At 55.1% G+C, this 17062-nt stretch overlaps 1 protein-coding gene across 2 annotated transcripts; it reads left to right on the top strand.

Annotated features, from left to right (window-relative positions):
- Nucleotides 1-2578: 2578 nt before the first annotated feature.
- On the top strand, nucleotides 2579-16699 carry Rbck1 (RANBP2-type and C3HC4-type zinc finger containing 1). 2 transcript variants are annotated; one of them, XM_048348951.1, is made up of 13 exons: nucleotides 2579-2609; nucleotides 3059-3145; nucleotides 4568-4712; nucleotides 7276-7369; nucleotides 7473-7671; nucleotides 9601-9710; nucleotides 9795-9968; nucleotides 10697-10857; nucleotides 11385-11496; nucleotides 13993-14172; nucleotides 15256-15354; nucleotides 15567-15710; nucleotides 16038-16699. In XM_048348951.1, exons 2-13 carry the CDS (start codon nucleotides 3124-3126, stop codon nucleotides 16116-16118), a joined length of 1521 nt encoding a protein of 506 aa, XP_048204908.1. In that variant the 5' UTR covers nucleotides 2579-2609; nucleotides 3059-3123; the 3' UTR covers nucleotides 16119-16699. The 2 variants fall into 2 exon arrangements, with proteins under 2 accessions (XP_048204908.1, XP_048204909.1); XM_048348952.1 differs by lacking the exons at nucleotides 2579-2609; nucleotides 11385-11496 and having other exon boundaries at nucleotides 2694-3145; nucleotides 10660-10857.
- The last annotated feature ends 363 nt before the right edge of the window (nucleotides 16700-17062 follow it).

Here is a 17062-nt window from a genome sequence, read left to right as displayed (position 1 = left end):
CCAGCACACTCCCTGTTTCTTCTAGATGTAATGGGGTCTGAGGTGGGGGTACCTTTCTGAGAAAAGAAGGGTTGGGAGCATATCAGTGATAGAGCACTTGCCTTGTGTGCTTAAGGCATGGAGACAAGCAAGTGGTGTAAGCAAAAGATCTGTCTTGCACAAAGCAAAAAGTCAGTGAATGGGTTAGACTTTAGTGACCGGGGTGGAATGGTTGATTCAACTCACAGAGCCAATTGGACCAAAATGTCCAGTCTCCTAGCTTCTTCCATGCTTGGCTCTGTTGTCATTGGAGAGAGCTGGTACACAGTGAGAGAAGTACCATATGTTACGTTAGTTGAAGGAGAGTGGCCTTGCTGTAGTTGAGAACTTAACACCATGGAGTTAGGCTGCTTAGAACTAAATCCTTGCCTCCAGCATGCACTTAGCTGTTGGACCATCAGCAAGGTTCGTAATCACTTTGCCTCTGATTCTTCATCAGTAAGAGCTGTGATAATAGTGCTTAACTCAAGACAAGGGAGTTTAAACATCCAGAACAAGCAATGCCCAGCTTAACCTTGCAAAAACCACTCAGTGCTGCCATTCTCAGAGCTCTTCCCTAGGATGGGAGACGCTCCCCTAGAAGTGATGCAGCCTTCTCCACACACACCAGGATGGGTCACAATCACCAGCAAGGGGTATGTGCTCCTACTAATTCACTCTGCCTGTGGCATCCTCCAGGGGCTCAGCCCCGACTCCATGAAGTCATGAAGTGATCCACAGGTTTCAAATGTGTGCTTGCATTGCAACAGCAAATAACAGCATGTCCCATAGCTCACCTCAGCAGGCAGTAAAACAGACTTTTGATAGGAGTTGCTAAAAATATGTGGCCTTTAAAATACACTCACACTGGCTGAGTGCTGGTGGCTCATATCTATAATCCTAGGAGAGATCTGAGGCTTGAAGTTCAAAGCCAGCCCAGGCAGGGAAGTCCTTAAGACTCTCATCTCCAATTAACCACCAAAGAGCTGGAAGTGGAAGTATGGCTTCAGTGACAGAATACTAGCCTTGAGTTGCAAAAGCTCAGGGTCAGTGCCAGTCCCAGAGTTTAAGCCATAGGAGTAGGTCGTACACACACACACACACACACACACACACACACACTGGAGGCTAGGCATGGTGTTACATTTTAATTGCAAGAGGATCACAAGTTTCAGGCCAGGTGGCTACAGTAATGCCACCCTGTCTTGAAAAAGCTGGTCACTAGTGGTTTATGCTGATAAGCCCAGCTACTCAGAAAGCTGAGACCTAGAAGTTTACAGTTTGAAGCCAGTCTAGACAGAAAAGTCTTGAGAGGCTCCATCTCTAATTAACCAGCAAAGTGTTGGAATGGAGGCATGCTCAAGTGGGAAAGTGCCTCTCTAGCAAGAAGAAAGCCTTGAGATACTGGGTACCCTCATGCCTGTCAAGGAAAGAGAAAGAAGAGGAGGCAGGCCAGATGGTTCATGGCTGGAATCCAGAGGCTCAGATCCAAAGAATCACAATTTGAAGATAGCTAGGGCAAAATAACCAAAGTCCACCGAAATAACCAGCAAAAACAGATGTGACTCAAGCGGTAGAGCCCTAGTTTACATAGGCCCTAAGTTCAAAAAGCTTTCAAGTGCACTGGGAATGTGGCTTAGTGGCAGAGTACTTGTTTGATTCCTTATCACCACAAAATCAGAAAAAGTGGGAAGTGACGCTCAAGTTGTAGAATGCTAGCTTTGAGCAAAAAGAAGCCAGGGACAGTGTTTAGGCTCTGAGTTCAAGCCTCACAACTGGAAAAAAAAAGACAACAAACCTTTCAAGAGGTAGTGTGCTTGCCTAAGAAGCTCGAAGCCCAGAGTTCAAATCCCAGTACCCCAAACTCCCTATCCCAATAGAGTAGCCTTGAGCAGATCATAATCAGAGCCTTGTTTCCTCATTCTCTCTTTTTCCTTTTTCTGTTGTTTGAGGGGATTGGATTCAGGCCTGGGCATTGTCTCTGAGCTTTTTCTGTTCAAACCTTGAGCTGTACCATTTTGAACCACAGCACCACTTGCGACTTTCTGACGGTTAATTGGGAGTAAGAGTCTTACAGACTTTCCTGCCCAGGCTGGCTTTGAACCCCAATGCTCAGATCTCAGCTAGGATTGCAAGAAGTGAGCCATTGGGCTGGGGATATGGCCTAGTGGCAAGAGTGCTTGCCTTGTATACATGAGGCCCTGGGTTCAATTCCCCAGCACCACATATACAGAAAAAAAAAAAAGGCCAGAAGTGGCGCTGTGGCTCAAGTGGCAGTGCTCTGGCCCTGAGTCCAAGGCCCAGGACTGGCAAAAAAAAAAAAAAAAAAAGAAGTGAGCCACTGGCTCCCGGCTTCCAGTAGGATGTTTAACTTGTCCTCAGCAGCAGAAGGCCATCTGTGGGTCCTCACGGCCCCTCCAACCCCATCACAAACCCCGCCCTAGCCCAGATCCCGCCCCACTACAAGCCCCGCCCTAGCAAGACCCCGCCCCGAGCCTCAATCCCCGCCCACACGAAGGCTCCGCCCCTCCGTCTGCCCCGCGCCTTCCGGTCCTCCAGGCCCGCCCTCCCACTGGGGCGCGGCGCGGCGGGTGAGCGGGCCCGGGAGTGGGTGGTCCACGGGAGGCCGGGGTGGGGCCTCCGGGAGGCCGCGTGGAGGCCGGTGGCTCCGGGGCCGCCGGGCGCCTGCGGGAGGGGTGGGGGTCCCGATGAGGAGAGTTTTCCGGCCCCCCCCTTCCTCACTTCCGGGGCCGGTACTTTCGCTTTCTCTTCGGAATGACCCGGGCCTTCCCGGAGCCCGGGCCTCGGGACGCCGCGGGGACCCCCGTGCACCCCGCCGCGTGGCGTCGGGCCGTCCCTCCGCTCCCCACCCCGCCTGTCCCGTCCCACGCAGGGCCCTGGCCTTTTCCCTATGCCACCTGGGTCCCGGGTGGTGTGATGCCGCCCGGCTGCTGCCCCGGATTCCGGGGCACGGAGGGTGCTGGGCCCGCGCTGGGGACCGCGGGCCGGGGCTGAGTCACTCCCGGCCGCGCGCCCTCAGGTGACCCGGAGGTGGCCTTCTCCCGGAGCCGCAGCCCCCCGGGGGGATGGGCGCAGCCAGCGCAGATGGACGAGAAGACAAAGAAAGGTGGGCGCCGGCCGGAGGCGGGCTAGCGGAAAGTGGGCTCTCCCTCCTTCCTCTGGGGGCGCCGGGTCTGCACGGGGGCTGGGTGGGTCACTCCCAGAGGACACAGGACCCCGAACTGGGGACCTCCTGGGCTGGTGGGGAGACAGATCTGAGTGCATTTGAGTATCAGAGGTTCTTGCCTCTGTCCTTGGCACCATAGAACAGAGTAGAACATTCATGTGGTGTCACTGGATTGACTACTGGAAATGGATCTCTCAGAATCAAGCCCAGAACCCTGGGAGGCCTGCAAGGCCCGCCTCCTTCAGCTCTCAGCCTGTGTGAGCTCTTCCCAGAAACCCTTATTTATTTATTTTCTTCCTTCCTTCCCTTCTTCCTCTCTTCCTTGCTTTAATTCATCCTTTCCTTTTTTTTTTTTTTTTTTTGGTCGGTCATGGGGTTTGAACTCTGGGCCTGGGTGCTGTCCCTGAGCTCTTAAGTTCAAGGCAAGAGCTCAACTACTTGAGCCACAGCACCACTTCCCGTTTTCTGATGGTTAATTGGAGTTAAGAGACAGCCTTTCCTGCAGCTGCTAGCTTTGAACCTCGATCCTCAGATCTCAGCCTCCTGAGTAGCTAGGGTTACAGGCGTGTGCTCACGCTGGCTTCTTTGTGTGTGTGTGCTGGATCTGGAGCTTAAACTCTGGGGCTGGGTGCTATCCCTCAACTTTTGTGCTCACGGCTAGGGCTCTACCACTTTGAGCTACAGCTCTATTTCTGGCTTTTTAGTCGTTAGAGATAAGATTCTCATGGACTTTCCTGCCCAGCCTGGGTTGAAACTCAGTCCTCAGATCTCAGTCTCTAGATCTCAGCTAGGATTACAGGAGTGAGCCACCAAGGCCTAGCCTTTTTTTAAATAAACGGTGGTTAATTGGAGATAAGAATCTCAGAGACCTTCTTGCCCAGGCTTGCTTCAAACTTGGATCCTCAAATCTCAGCCTCCTAAGTAGCTACAGTTGCAGGTGTGAGCCACCAGCACCAGGCACCTGTTTCTTTCTTTATTTCCAGCTTGGATCGCTCTAATTTCTCTTGTTAAACTTCCTCTTTTCTGTCTCCTGCACTGAATGGGGAGTTTGAGGGGCTTTATCTATCTAAGCCCAGTTTCTGGGACAGTGAGTGGCACACAGTAGGAGCTGTGTTTATTTTGTCATATAAATGAGTGGGAAGTCTGGGGGACTCTGAATGTGAAGGACAAATGGAAGCAAATGAGCCTGGGGTGGAGGACAGTGGGGAGTGTAAGAGAAGGCCTCTCAGCGAAAGGGGCTTTTAATCTAGGTGCAGGACATGGAGCTCACCAGGGAGACAGAGGGCTGCCTCATCTGTCACCCCTCACTCTGACTTCCCCCAAAGCAAACCCGGTGCTCACTGCTTCTGTGCTGGTTTTCAGCGGAGGAGATGGCCCTGAGCCTGGCCCGGGCAGTGGCCGGCGGAGATGAGCAAGCAGCTGTGAAATGTGCCATCTGGCTAGCAGAGCAGCGGGTGCCCCTGCGGGTACAACTGAAGCCCGAGGTCTCCCTGACTCAGGACATCAGGTGAGGAACACACGGCTGGCAGGGACCTTGTGGGCAGCCCGTGTTGTTTTGCTTGTGCAGTGCTGGGGGGATCGAACCCATGGCTTCGCTGGCAAGTTGTAGTCAGAAGATAGGGCTTCAAACTCCAGTTCTGTCACTAAACAATTATGAGATACAGGATAGTTGTTTGTTTTTGTTTTTTCCATTTCAGTTCATTTTCTCATTTTTAAAATGGGATAAAACTGTCTGCTTAGGAGGTATTTTAAGATGTGGGGCAGGAAAAAAAATAACTGAATGAACAGATCCAGTGGAGGCTCCTCTTTCTCCCATCTCCCATCTTATTATTCTGCCATTCATGGCCCCTGTTCTGAGGACAGCTGCGTGGTTGAAGATGGCCGCTCCAGCTGTGGCCGTTCCATCAGAAGGAAGGGAAGACGTGTGTGTGTGTGTGTGTGTGTGTGTATTGTCAGTCCTGGGGCTTGAACTCAGGGCCTGGGCACTGTTCCTGAGCTTTTCTGCTCAAAGCTAGTGTTCTACCACTTGAGCCACACCTCCATTTCTGGCTCCCTTGCCTGGCCTTGCTTGGAACCATAATCCTTAGATCTCAGCCTTTTGAGTAGCTAGGCTTACAGGTGTGAGCCACTGGTACCAGCTGGGAAGACACTTAAGAACATAGCTCAGAAGTTCCCATACTTCTGTACAATGCTTACAGACTTGATCTTCCTCTCACAACCGTGCTCCGTTTGAATGGGGGCTGTGAAAGCCAGCCAGGCATCCAGCTAGAACTCAGAGGCTGTACTTGACAAAGGAAAGGAGGGAGAATGGATACAGGGGACTTCTTCCAGATGTGTGTGGCCAGGCCTAGCCTTTTCTTTTTCGTTCTTTTTTTTTTTTTTTTGCCAGTCCTAGCGCTTAGACTCAGGGCCTAAGCACTGTCCCTGGCTTCTTTCTGCTCAAGGCTAGCACTCTGCCACTTGAGCCACAGTGCCCACTTCTGGCTTTTTTTGTGTATGTGGTACTGAGGAATGGAACCCAAGGCTTCATGCATGCTAGGTGAGCACTCTACCACTAAGCCACATTCCCAGCCCTGAGGCCTAGCCTTCATTGACTTTTCTTGAAAGTTCTCCCAGTTCACTTGCAGATGGTACAGTAGTTTGCTCTGCAAGGTGAACTGCTACCCACCGTGTGGATAATAGCAGCCTGTGCCTTGCTGCTTCCAAGTGTGGCTTGTGAACCAGCAACATGGGCAGAAGTTTGGGTCCTACCTGAGAACTGCCTTCTGAGAGGCCCTGGCCAGCAGGAGGCCCCAGTTGTCCAGCTTAAGGCCTAGACGCTGCCCCTGATCTTCTGTTTGCTCAAGACTACCACTTTGATTCCTAGCTCCACTTCCAGTTTTCTAGTGGTTAATTGGAGATAGGAGTCTCATAGACTTTCCTACCCAGGCTGGCTTTGAACTGCGATCCTCAGATCTCAGCCTCTTGAGTAGCTAGGATTACAGGCATGAGCCACCAGTGCCTGGCTATGATCTTCTTTTTTTTTTTGCCAGTCCTGGGGACTGGACTCAGGGCCTGAGCACTGTCCCTGGCTTCTTCTTGCTCAAAGCTAGCACTCTGCCACTTGAGCCACAGCGCCACTTCTGGCCATTTTCTGTATATGTGGTGCTGGGGAATCGAACCCAGGGCCTCATGTATATGAGGCAGGCACTCTTGCCACTAGGCCATATCCCCAGCCCCTGGCTATGATCTTTTTAACATGTTGGTGAATTCAGTGTGCAAGAATTTTATTGAGAGTTTTTGCATAGATCCTCATCAAAGAGATTCACCTGTCATTCTCTGTGTCTCCATCCAGTTCCCTACCCTAGATCTGTTTCCTTTGGGGTCAGTTCTGTTTTTGCATCAAGACTCTTCCTTTTCTTGGTTTTGGTCTTCTAAAGATGTGTGATGAGGCAGTGGTTAATAAGGTATAGTACCTAGGCCCTAAGTGCAAGTCCCAATACCGGCACACACATACACACACACACACACACACACACACATACACACACACAAAGTGGGTGCTTGAAATATCAGGCTGGGCTGCAGCTCAGTGGTGAACCACCTCCTCACATGGGGGATTCTCTGGGTTTGATTTCATCACTGCGAAGAAGTAAAAGAGCACTTTGGAATACCACTACTTGGATTTAAATCCTGCCTCCAAGTTACGGCATATGCTAGCAGTCAGGTAGCGTGCATGTGTTTGTAGTAAAGGGGTACAGTCCCACTTCTTGGGGTGGTTGAGCAGATTCACTGACTTTAATGCACTCCGGGGACACTGCGGGGCCTTGGCTTGAGGCTGTGGCCTCTGCCGGTGGCTTGGCTGAGAGGTGGTGGGAGACGGCTTGGGGCCTGTGTGCACTGAGCCCGGTTTATTCTAAAAGTGTGAGCGGGCGAGGGGAGGGGGCAGTGGTTAGATAGAGGAGGCAGCTGAGGGGTACAGGAGTCCAGGGAGACCCTCCCCTGACCGGGGCTGGGCATGCACATGCTTGTGCATGCATGCAAGAAAAGCTCTTCGCATGGCCAGAGCCTTGGGCCTGCCTTCCCTGCAGGCTTAGCGTGAGCGTGGAAGACGCCCAGATGCACACTGTGACAATCTGGCTCACTGTACGGCCAGACATGACCGTGGCCTCCCTCAAGGACATGGTGAGTGAGGGTGCTGACGTGGGGGTGTTCCTGTTTTGCTGGTGTCTTCTCTCTCTCTGGCTTCCAATTCCTACTCTCCCTCTCGGGGTGTCCCCCCCCCCAGGTCTTCCTGGACTACGGCTTTCCACCCACCCTGCAGCAGTGGGTGATTGGGCAACGGCTGGCACGAGACCAGGAGACCCTGCATTCCCATGGGGTGCGGCGGAACGGGGATAGCGCCTACCTGTACCTGCTGTCGGCCTGCAACACCTCCCTCAACCCCCAGGAGCTGCAGCGGCAGCGGCAGCTCCGGATGCTGGAAGGTGAGGCCCTGGCCCGGTAGCCCTGTGTGTCCCCGGCGGGGTGCGGGTACTGCCTGTGGGGAACACAGGACACGGGCGTTAGGGGGGCAGTTGGACAACAGCTGGCATGGTATTGGGCCTCGACGAACCCTGCTGTCCCAAGTCACCAGCTGTGTGACCCTGGGCAAGCTCCTTCCTGTCTGTGTGCCTGTTTTCTCTATGCAGAAATTGCGTGTGAGGCTAATTAGGACTAGCGTTCATTCTAAATGTGTTACTTTTGCAATATTTCAGAGCTGTAGAAAAGTTTAAGGAGCATACCAAGAACGGTGCAGCGTTCCCGTGCACCCTTCAACATGCATTCTCCAATGTTAACATTGGCTTGCTTTATCATTCTCTTTGTACAAAATGATTTACAAGTCGTTCTGTGTCCTCACCTAGAAAATGCTTTGGTGTAGATTTCCCTTAAAAGGAGGGTCTCAGCCAGGGCGCTGGTGGCTCACACCTGTAATCCCAGCTACTCAGGAGGCCGAGATCTGAGGATCACTGTTCAAAGACAGCCCAGGCAGGAAAGTCTGTGAGACTGTCTCCAATAAACCACTCAGAAAAAGCTGGAAGTGGCACTGTGGCTCAAGTGGTAGAGTACTGACTCAAGAACAGCGCCTAGGCTCTGAGTTCAAGCCCCAGGACCAGCAAACAAAGAAGAATAAGTGTTACCAGGCGCTGGTGGCTCACACCTATAATCCTAGCTACTCAGGAGTCTGAGATCTGAAGGTTGAGGTTCGAAGCCAGCCTAGGCAGTAAAGTCTGTGAAATTCTTATCTACATAACCACCAGAAAACTGGAAGTGGTGCTGTGGCTGGCTCGAATAGTAATAGAGTGCTCGCCTTGACCAAAAAAGTTCAAGGACAGCGCACAGGCCCCGAGAAGCTCCATGACTAGACACCATACCTCCCTCCCCCCGCAAAAAAACCAGATCATTTTCTTATGTTACCACCTACGCCTCTGCAGTACAGGAAATGTCCACAAAGGTGGCACACTTGCTTATTTTGGTTTTGCCAGTAGTCTAGTACAGTCAGTGGCTAGCAACATGGCATTCAGGAATTAAATCGCAGCCTTCTTATCTTGGGTCTCCTTTGGTCCTTTGACTCCTGAGCTGACTTCAAAGTTCTCGCACTTCCTTTTTTTTTGTCAGTCATGGGGCTTGAACTCAGGGTCTGGGCACTGTCCCTGAGCTCTTCAGCTCAAAGCTAGCACTCTACCACTTAAGCCACAGCACCACTTACGGTTTTCTGGTGGTTAATTGGAAACAAGAGTCGCACAGACTTTTCTGCCTAGGCTGGCTTTGAACTGCAATCTTCAGATCTCAGTCTCCTGAGTAGCTAGGATTATAGGTGTGAGTCACTGGCACCCAGCTACTTACTTTATATTAAAAAAAAAAAGTGTGTGTGTGTGGATACTGAGGATTGAATTCAGGCACTGCCCCTTAGCTTTTTCACTCAAGGCTGGTGCTCTACTACTTGAGCCACAGCTCCATTTATGGCCTTTTGGTGGTTAACTGGAGAGAAGAGTCTCACAGACTTTCCTACTCCAGCTGGCTTTGAACCTTGTACCTCAGATCTCAGCCTCCTGAACAGCTAGGATTACAGGCGTGAGTCACTGGCACCTACCTGCTTCCTTGCTTTTTGGCAGGAGTGCCCTCATGGATGGAGCAAGTCTGTGTTTGATCAGGCCTACCTCAGTGTAGTAGTGTCCGTCCTTCAGGTGGCTCGGGGAAGAGCTGTGCACAAGCACAGCGGTGGGTGCACGAGGGCTGGTCCCTCGGGATCCAGGGTGCCCACCTGGCAGGACAGGCTGGAGCTAGCCCAGGAAGGAAGGGAGGATCGCAAGGAGGGCCCAGCCTGGCCGCTCCAGTGTGGACACGGATCCACCCCTCCTTGCCTGCTTCCACAGATCTGGGCTTCAAGGATCTCACGCTGCAGCCCCGCGGTCCTCGGGAGCCTGGCCTTCCCAAGCCCGGAGCCCCTCAGGAAGCAGGACGGCCAGGGGCAGAGCCCCTGCCGGTAAGTGTTCGCCTTCTGCATCCCCTGACCCACCTGCCTAGACCAGCCTGTCCGCCACTCCACTCACAGCCCCCTTGCCTCCAGGTGGGCTGGCAGTGCCCGGGGTGCACCTTCATCAACAAGCCCACGAGACCCGGCTGCGAGATGTGCTGCAGGGCACGGCCCGAGGCCTACCAGGTCCCCGCATCCTACCAGCCGGACGACGAGGAGCGGGCGCGACTGGCTGGTGAGGAGGAAGCGCTGCGCCAGTACCAGCAGGTGGGTGCCCGTCCTGGGACAGCCGGGAGCGGGAGGCCCCTGCACCCGCCACGCCCCTACCACTGCCTTGCCCCTCTGAGCACACTGCTAGCTGCCACCCTCTCTGCGGTCACCCTGGGCATGTGCCGTGCCCTCCAGGTTCTTTACTTACTCTGCCCCATGTGGGCTGCATCTCTGCTCCTGCCTTTAATCCCTCCCTTCCCTCCCTCCTGTTCCTGGCTGTCAACACCCTAGCTGTGACCCTGACCTCACCCCTGTTGTCTGTGACCTTGCTCCTTTTCTACCTAGTGACACTTCACTTGGGACCCCACTCTTACCCCAAGGCCATCTCTAGCATGGGCTCCTCCCTGCCTTCCTGTGACCTGGTTCCTCACCCCCCCCCCCCCTTCCTGGGGTGACGGCCCCAAGTGTTACCCATGCAGCAACCCTCACTTTGACTCCATGCCTAGCGGCATCAGTGGCCCAGCTCTGGGCTGGCTTGGCCCTTCCCATTCTGGCTCCACCCTGTGCCTCACCTCCCCGCCCCTCAGAACCCGGCCTCGGCCTTGCCCTCTCCTGGCTGACCCTGCCGTAGCTCCAGCCTGGACCCCCTCCTGCCCCTTGGCCTCCCCAACTGCCTGCCCAACACCCAGCTCTGTGTTTGAGCGTCCCTCCCCACCCCTCCACCCCTGCCCCCCCCCCACCACCCCAGACCCTGACCCACCCCGCGGCCCCGCCCATGTGCCCAGCGGAAGCAGCAGCAGCAGGAGGGGAACTACCAGCAGCACGTCCAGCTCGAGCAGCGGAGCCTGGTGCTGAACACCGAGCCCGCCGAGTGCCCGGTGTGCTACTCGGCGCTGGCGCCGGGCGAGGCCGTGGTGCTGCGGGAGTGTCTGCACACCTTCTGCAGGTGCGCTCGCCCTACCCCCTGTGCCGGGAGGGGCGTGGGCGGGGCCTTGCAGCACCCTTCTTATTGGTTGACACGGTTCAGCAGGAGGGACGCTTCAGCCTTCAGGGTCCAAGCTGCCACCCTCCCTCCACCCCTTGCTGCCCGGTCTGTGCATGGCATTGGGCCTCTGCCCTTGGCTGCTGGGCAGCTGGCCCCCATGGGCCTCCCACGGAGCTCTCCCACCCCTGGGCTGGGAAAGGTGCTGGGGGGCCGGGCTCCCCTCCCAGTGGTGGGAAGGCCCTGTAAGCCCCACAACCACGGGCCTGTATGGTACATGGAGGCGGGAGGGGGCCTGCTTGAGACCCTGGGTGCCCAGAAGTGGTGCTCTCGGTGATGGGTTGGTGATGGGCGGCGAGTGGCATGGGAAAGGGGGAATTGAAGAGTAGCCAAACCGGGAGCACTTGAGGAAGGGCCCTGGGTCAGGCTGTGCGCGGTGAGTGGAGTTCCTGGACGCCAGCCCGAGCCTAGCTCCCACCTTCCCCCCGCAGGGAGTGCCTGCAGGGCACCATTCGCAACAGCCAGGAGGCTGAGGTCTCCTGCCCCTTCATTGACAGCACCTACTCCTGTCCTGGCAAGCTGCTGGAGAGGGAGATCCGGGCGGTAAGGGCGGGGAGGGGAGGGAGGGCGTCCTGCAGGCCGGGAGCTGGCCGGCAGCACTGGCTGGGGCCTGGGCCTCACATAGCAGACATATTCCATGAAGAGCCTTGCCGCGCGGGTGTTGGGCCCGAGCAGGACAGGAGTTGAGAAGTAGTAGAAACCTACTGACTAAAACTTTCCCTTTACATGACCTAAGTGAGAAGCTAGCACAGTCAAGGTTGTAGTTCCTGTTTTAAGATTGAAGTAGAAGACAGTAAGGACGGTACAGAGGGCTCACACCTGTAGTCCTAGCTACTCAGCAGGCTCATGGATTAAGGCCAGCCTAGGGATTGATTGATTGATTTATTTAGCCAGTCCTGGGGTTTGGACTCAGGGCCTGAGCACTGTCCCTGGCTTCTTTTTGCTCAAGGTTAGCACTCTACCACTTGAGCTAGAGTGCCACTTCTGGCCTTTTCTGTTTATGTGGTGCTGAGGAATGGAAGGAACCCAGGGTTTCATGCATGCTGGGCAAGTACTCTATGGCAAAGCCACATTCCCAGCCGTGGAGGGAAAATTTTGTAAGATCTTAACTGATATCTGGGTACAGTGGCACCTGCCTCTCATCCAAGTTACAAAGATGAGAAAGCTAAAATCAGCAGATCAATATTCAGGCATGCTCCTGGACAGGAAGCAAGACACATTGTTCCAAAAGTAACCAGGACAGCCGGGTACTGGTGGCTCCTGCCTGTAGTTCTAGCTACTTTAGGAGGTTGAGATCTGAGGATCATAGTTTGAAACAAGCCTTTCCAGAACTGGACATGTTGAGCTCTCTGGCCAAAACATGGAGCCAGGGGCTAGAGATGGCCTGCTTTGGAAAGAACACCCAGATGTGTACACAAGGCCCCAGGTTCTCCCTATCACTCCTGCATCTCTTCTTTGACTTTGTTTCTCCTCCCCAAACATCCCCAAGCGTTTCCTGGAGGTGAAGCAGGGCTGGGCCCAGGGAAAAGAAGGAGGACTCACTGTGACATCAGAGCAGCCCCACTTTAGTCCCTGGGGCCTCTGAGCGGGACAGCTCTGGCCACCTGAGGTGTGCTTGCTGTGGCCTGAGACACCCCTGAGGACATTCCCTCTGTTCTCAGTGCTTGTCACAGGCCTCGGGCTGCCGGGGAATCCGTCTCTGCTTAGGGGCATCGCCATGGGCGATTGAGGGCTGCGGAGCCCGAGGAGCCGGAGGAGCTGACCCGAGCCCTGGCAGGGTGGAGGGGGACAGGCGAGTGCGCTGCAGAGCCTTTGCTGAGGTCACCCCGCGTCAGCGGTGCTTGGGGGAGCCTGCTTGTCGCCTCCTCGGCTGACGTCCAGGAGCGGCTGAGATAGCAGTGCCGTCTCTACCACAGCATTGCCCTCTCCGAGTGCACATGTCCAGGTGCTGATTTAACCACACCACTCACGTTATTCATTGTAATGTTTTCCATTTTCCTTCTGTTGTGGTCAGATGCGCATAACATTTAATCACCTTGGGTTTTTTATTGTGTTGTTGGTAGTGGGATTGAGCTCAGGGCCTCATACCTGCTAGGCAAGTGATCCTTTTTGCTTTCAGTTTGCCTTTCAGGATCTTCTGTTGGTTTGTTTTGTTTTGTTCCTGTCCTGGTGCTTGAACTCAGAGCCTGGGTGCTGTCCCTGAGCCTTTTGCTTAAGGCTGGTGTTCTACCACTTGAGCCAGAACTCTGTTTCTAAGAGTCTTAAGTTTTTATCCAGGCTGTCCTGAGATCTTGATCCACCTACCACAGCTCTCCAACTAGCTGGGATTACATGCATGCACCACTACACCTAGCCCCTTTTGAACCATTTTGAAGTGCACAGTCCAGGCATTGCAGTCACCTCCCTCACCTTCAGAGCCTTAGGCTTTCTGGGGTGGCACTTTTAATTTAATTTTATTTTTTTGCCAGTCCTGGGGATTGAATTCAGGGCATGGGCACTGTCCCTGGCTTCTTTTTCCTCAAGGCTGGCACTCTACCACTTGAGCCACAGCGCCACTTCTGGCCGTTTTCTATATATGTGGTGCTGAGGAATTGAACCCAGGGCTTCATGTATGTGAGGCAAGCACTCTACCACTAGGACACATTCCCAGACCTTCTGGGTGGCATTTTTTTTTCCTTTTTTTTTTGTTGTCAGTCCTGGGGCTTGGACTCAGGGCCTGAGCACTGTCCCTAGCTTCTTTTTGCTCAAGGCTAGCACTCTGCCACTTGAGCCACAGCTCCACTTCCAGCTTTTTTCTATATATGTGGTGCTTGGGAATTGAACCCAGGGCTTCATGTTTACGAGACGAGCACTTTACCACTAGACCACATTCCCAGCCCTCTGGGCGGCATTTTTAAGCCTGGGAAAGTTGGGTGAAGAGCTTAGTGTGGGCAGGGTAGAATTTGGGGACTAGGCTTGCAGGGGGCTGCTACTTGCTGGCACAAGCTGGGCTGTGGGGGTTCTGAGTGTGAATGAATAGAGCATGTATATCCGTGGCAGCTCCTGTCCCCTGAGGACTACCAGCGCTTCCTGGACCTCAGCGTCTCCCTGGCAGAGACCCGCAGCGCCTTCAGCTACCACTGCAAGACCCCTGACTGCAGGGGCTGGTGTTTCTTTGAGGACGATGTCAACGAGTTCACCTGCCCGGTGTGCTTCCATGTCAACTGCCTGCTCTGCAAGGTGGGCGGGGCCCACTGCCTCACACCCTCCTCCTGCCAGCTCACCGCACTTCCGCTCCTTCCCCTGGGAAGGGGGCCCTGACCGCAGTTGCTATCAGCGAGGGGCCTGGCCCCTGCAGGAGCCTCGCTCTACACAGGCTGACTCAGATCGCAACACTAATTCAGCCCCATCCTGAGCTCTGAACCTGGACCAAGACTTGGCCGTGGAGAGTCCAACTCTAGCCCTAGCCATCCACTGAATTCTAGTCCCCATTGAGCAATACCCCTGTCCAGGTCCCAGACTGGACCCCAGCCCCGATCTCAGCCTGTGTCCAGGCTCTGGCTCCCCATGGAGGCCTGGCCCCAAACCATACCACAATCCTGATCTGAACTGAGCTCTGACCTCAAACCCAGACCGCCCTGCTGGTCCTCCCCAGGCCTTCTCGCTTGTGCCCTTGGGAGCCACAGCTCAGGAGCAGCCCTCCCCCCCCCCCACTCCGCCCCCCCTCCCCGTCCTCCCCCTCCTCCCACTCCCTGCTTGCAGCTCTCTGTGCTCTCTTCTGCACAGTGACTGAGATTGGGCCAGCCTGGGCTATGTAGTGAGTGTCCCAACCTGCCCTGCACCCCTCCTTTCCCAGCTTCCTTTTTTTTTCTTTTTTAAATTGATCATGGGGCTTGAACTCTGGCCCTGGGTGCTGTTCCTGAGCTCTTCAGCTAGCACTCAACCATTTGAGCCACAGCGCCACTTCTGGTTTTCTGGTGGTTAATTGGAGATAAGAGTCTCATGGATTTTCCTGCCTGGGCTTTGAACCGTGATCCTCAGATCTCAGCCTCCTGAGTAGCTAGGATTATAGGTGTGAGCCACAGATTCCTGGTTCTTTTTAACTTCTTAAACATTGCCACTATAAAGGTGATTTACATAGAGTTACAGTTATACCAGTCAGGTAGTAAGTACATTTCTTTTTGGACAATGTCACTTTCTCCCTTGCTCTCCTGTTTTTCCCTCCTGTCCCCAGCCACAAGTTGTATAGTTCATCTTCAACAGTGTTTAGTGAGTACCACTTCTCTGGGGAAGCTTCTCACCCAGAGCCCCTCACCCCCACAGGCCATCCACGAGCGCATGAACTGCAAGGAGTATCAGGACGACCTGGCCCTTCGGGCTCAGAATGACATGGCTGCCCGGCAAACGACAGAGATGCTGAGGGTGAGGCGGGGCTGTGGGCATGGGGCTCTGAGAGCCGGGGCTTAGGAAGGGCTGGATTCGTGCTTCCTGGAGGCGGGGGCCCCCCTGGCTACACTCACACTGGGAGATGGGAGTCGGCCAGGAAGATGGTGGGAGTGGGGAGCTGGCTGTAAACCCAGCAGGCCCACACTGCTCCCACGCAGTGGGCCTGCTCAGCACCTGCCTCGCCCCAGGTGATGCTGCAGCAGGGCGAGGCCATGCACTGCCCGCAGTGCCAGATTGTGGTGCAGAAAAAGGACGGCTGCGACTGGATCCGCTGCACCGTGTGCCACACAGAGATCTGCTGGGTCACCAAGGGCCCACGCTGGGGCCCCGGTGTAAGTCCCCCAGAACAGCAAGCTGGGCTTGGCCTTAGCGGGAGCTTGGGAAACTACAGGCCATAAGCCAGATGCAACTGGCTGCCTGTAACGTACAGCTCACAGCTTTTAACACACGCGAGGCAAGGCTCCTCTGTTCTGCTCTTGGCCAGGGAGGCTGAAACTCTGCAGCTGGGGGCTGCAGAGGCCCAGGAAGGGCCCCATGGGGGCTCCTTCCAGGCAGCCAGGACAAGGCGGTATACCCTTGGGGGAGGACCTTGGAGTCATGGCACAGAGGGGCAGGTGTGCCGGGTTTGGGCTTGACGTCCCCATCTCTCTGTCTCTTAGGGCCCAGGGGACACCAGTGGGGGCTGCCGCTGTCGGGTCAATGGGATTCCTTGCCACCCCAGCTGTCAGAACTGCCACTGAACTAACTGAAGGAGGCGGGACCCCTCACCATTCTGGCCTTACACCTGGAGGCAGTGGCTGGGCAGCCTGCGCCTGGAGCTCTGGCCCAGATTTCTGGCCTGTGAGAGGCCTTTGTACTTGGCGAAGGCCTGAGCTGCATGGATGGCACGTTCGCAAGGTCTCGCGAGACCTAGCCTGAGTCAGCTGCTGTCCATAGTGGCCTCTGCCCCAGTGTCTGTCCCTCTCCAGGGCTTGCTGGCTGGACCTCAGTGCTCTTGGCAACTCCCTCCTCTGCCCATGCTAGCCTTACAATAGCCTCTAGACAAAGGTCTCCCTGGCTGGAGCCTCTGTGAGCTTCCCTGCAACTCCATTCTGCTCCCATGCCACCCCCGCCCTGGACACAGAGCCCCCACCACCTCCCATGCCTATCCATCTTTGGGGTAACTGCTCTGCTGTTTTTGGAGGCCTGGTGCCTCCTAGAGCTGCTGTGAACCTGTTCAGAGCCAGAGGGAGACCGGGCAGGGCTGAAGCGCCGTGCTTTGGGCCCGGCTCTGCGTCTCCCATTCTGCCATTCAGAGTGAATTAAAATGGTTTCCCAGGAAGGGGTGTGGACTTCCTTGAGAGGGGTGAAGCCCAGAGCAGTCCTCTGGGAATGGGTCCATTGTTTTCAGTAGTGGGAGGAGGCTGGGACAGGCTGAGTGCAGGGTCAGTGTGTGAAGTTGCGGGGTGAAGGGAGGGGAGCTGAGGTAGCCCAGGAGGTTGGTGGGGTTGTGAGGTTGCTGCTGTGGGGGTCAAGGTGGCCCATTCTCCTCTGCCATCTCAGCAAGATGGAGGATTAGTCCCTGCTCTGCTGGTCAGAGGTTAATGAAGCATGGTTCTGGGTGCCCAGCCGGTCAAGATGCGCATTTGGCACTCAGCTCACAGTCGGCTCGTGATGTGGGCCTTCCCAGCAGGTACTTGCTCCC

Source organism: Perognathus longimembris, chromosome 6 (assembly GCF_023159225.1).
Source record: "Perognathus longimembris pacificus isolate PPM17 chromosome 6, ASM2315922v1, whole genome shotgun sequence".
NCBI lineage: Eukaryota > Metazoa > Chordata > Mammalia > Rodentia > Heteromyidae > Perognathus > Perognathus longimembris.
This window is presented reverse-complemented; position numbering and strand designations above follow the sequence as displayed.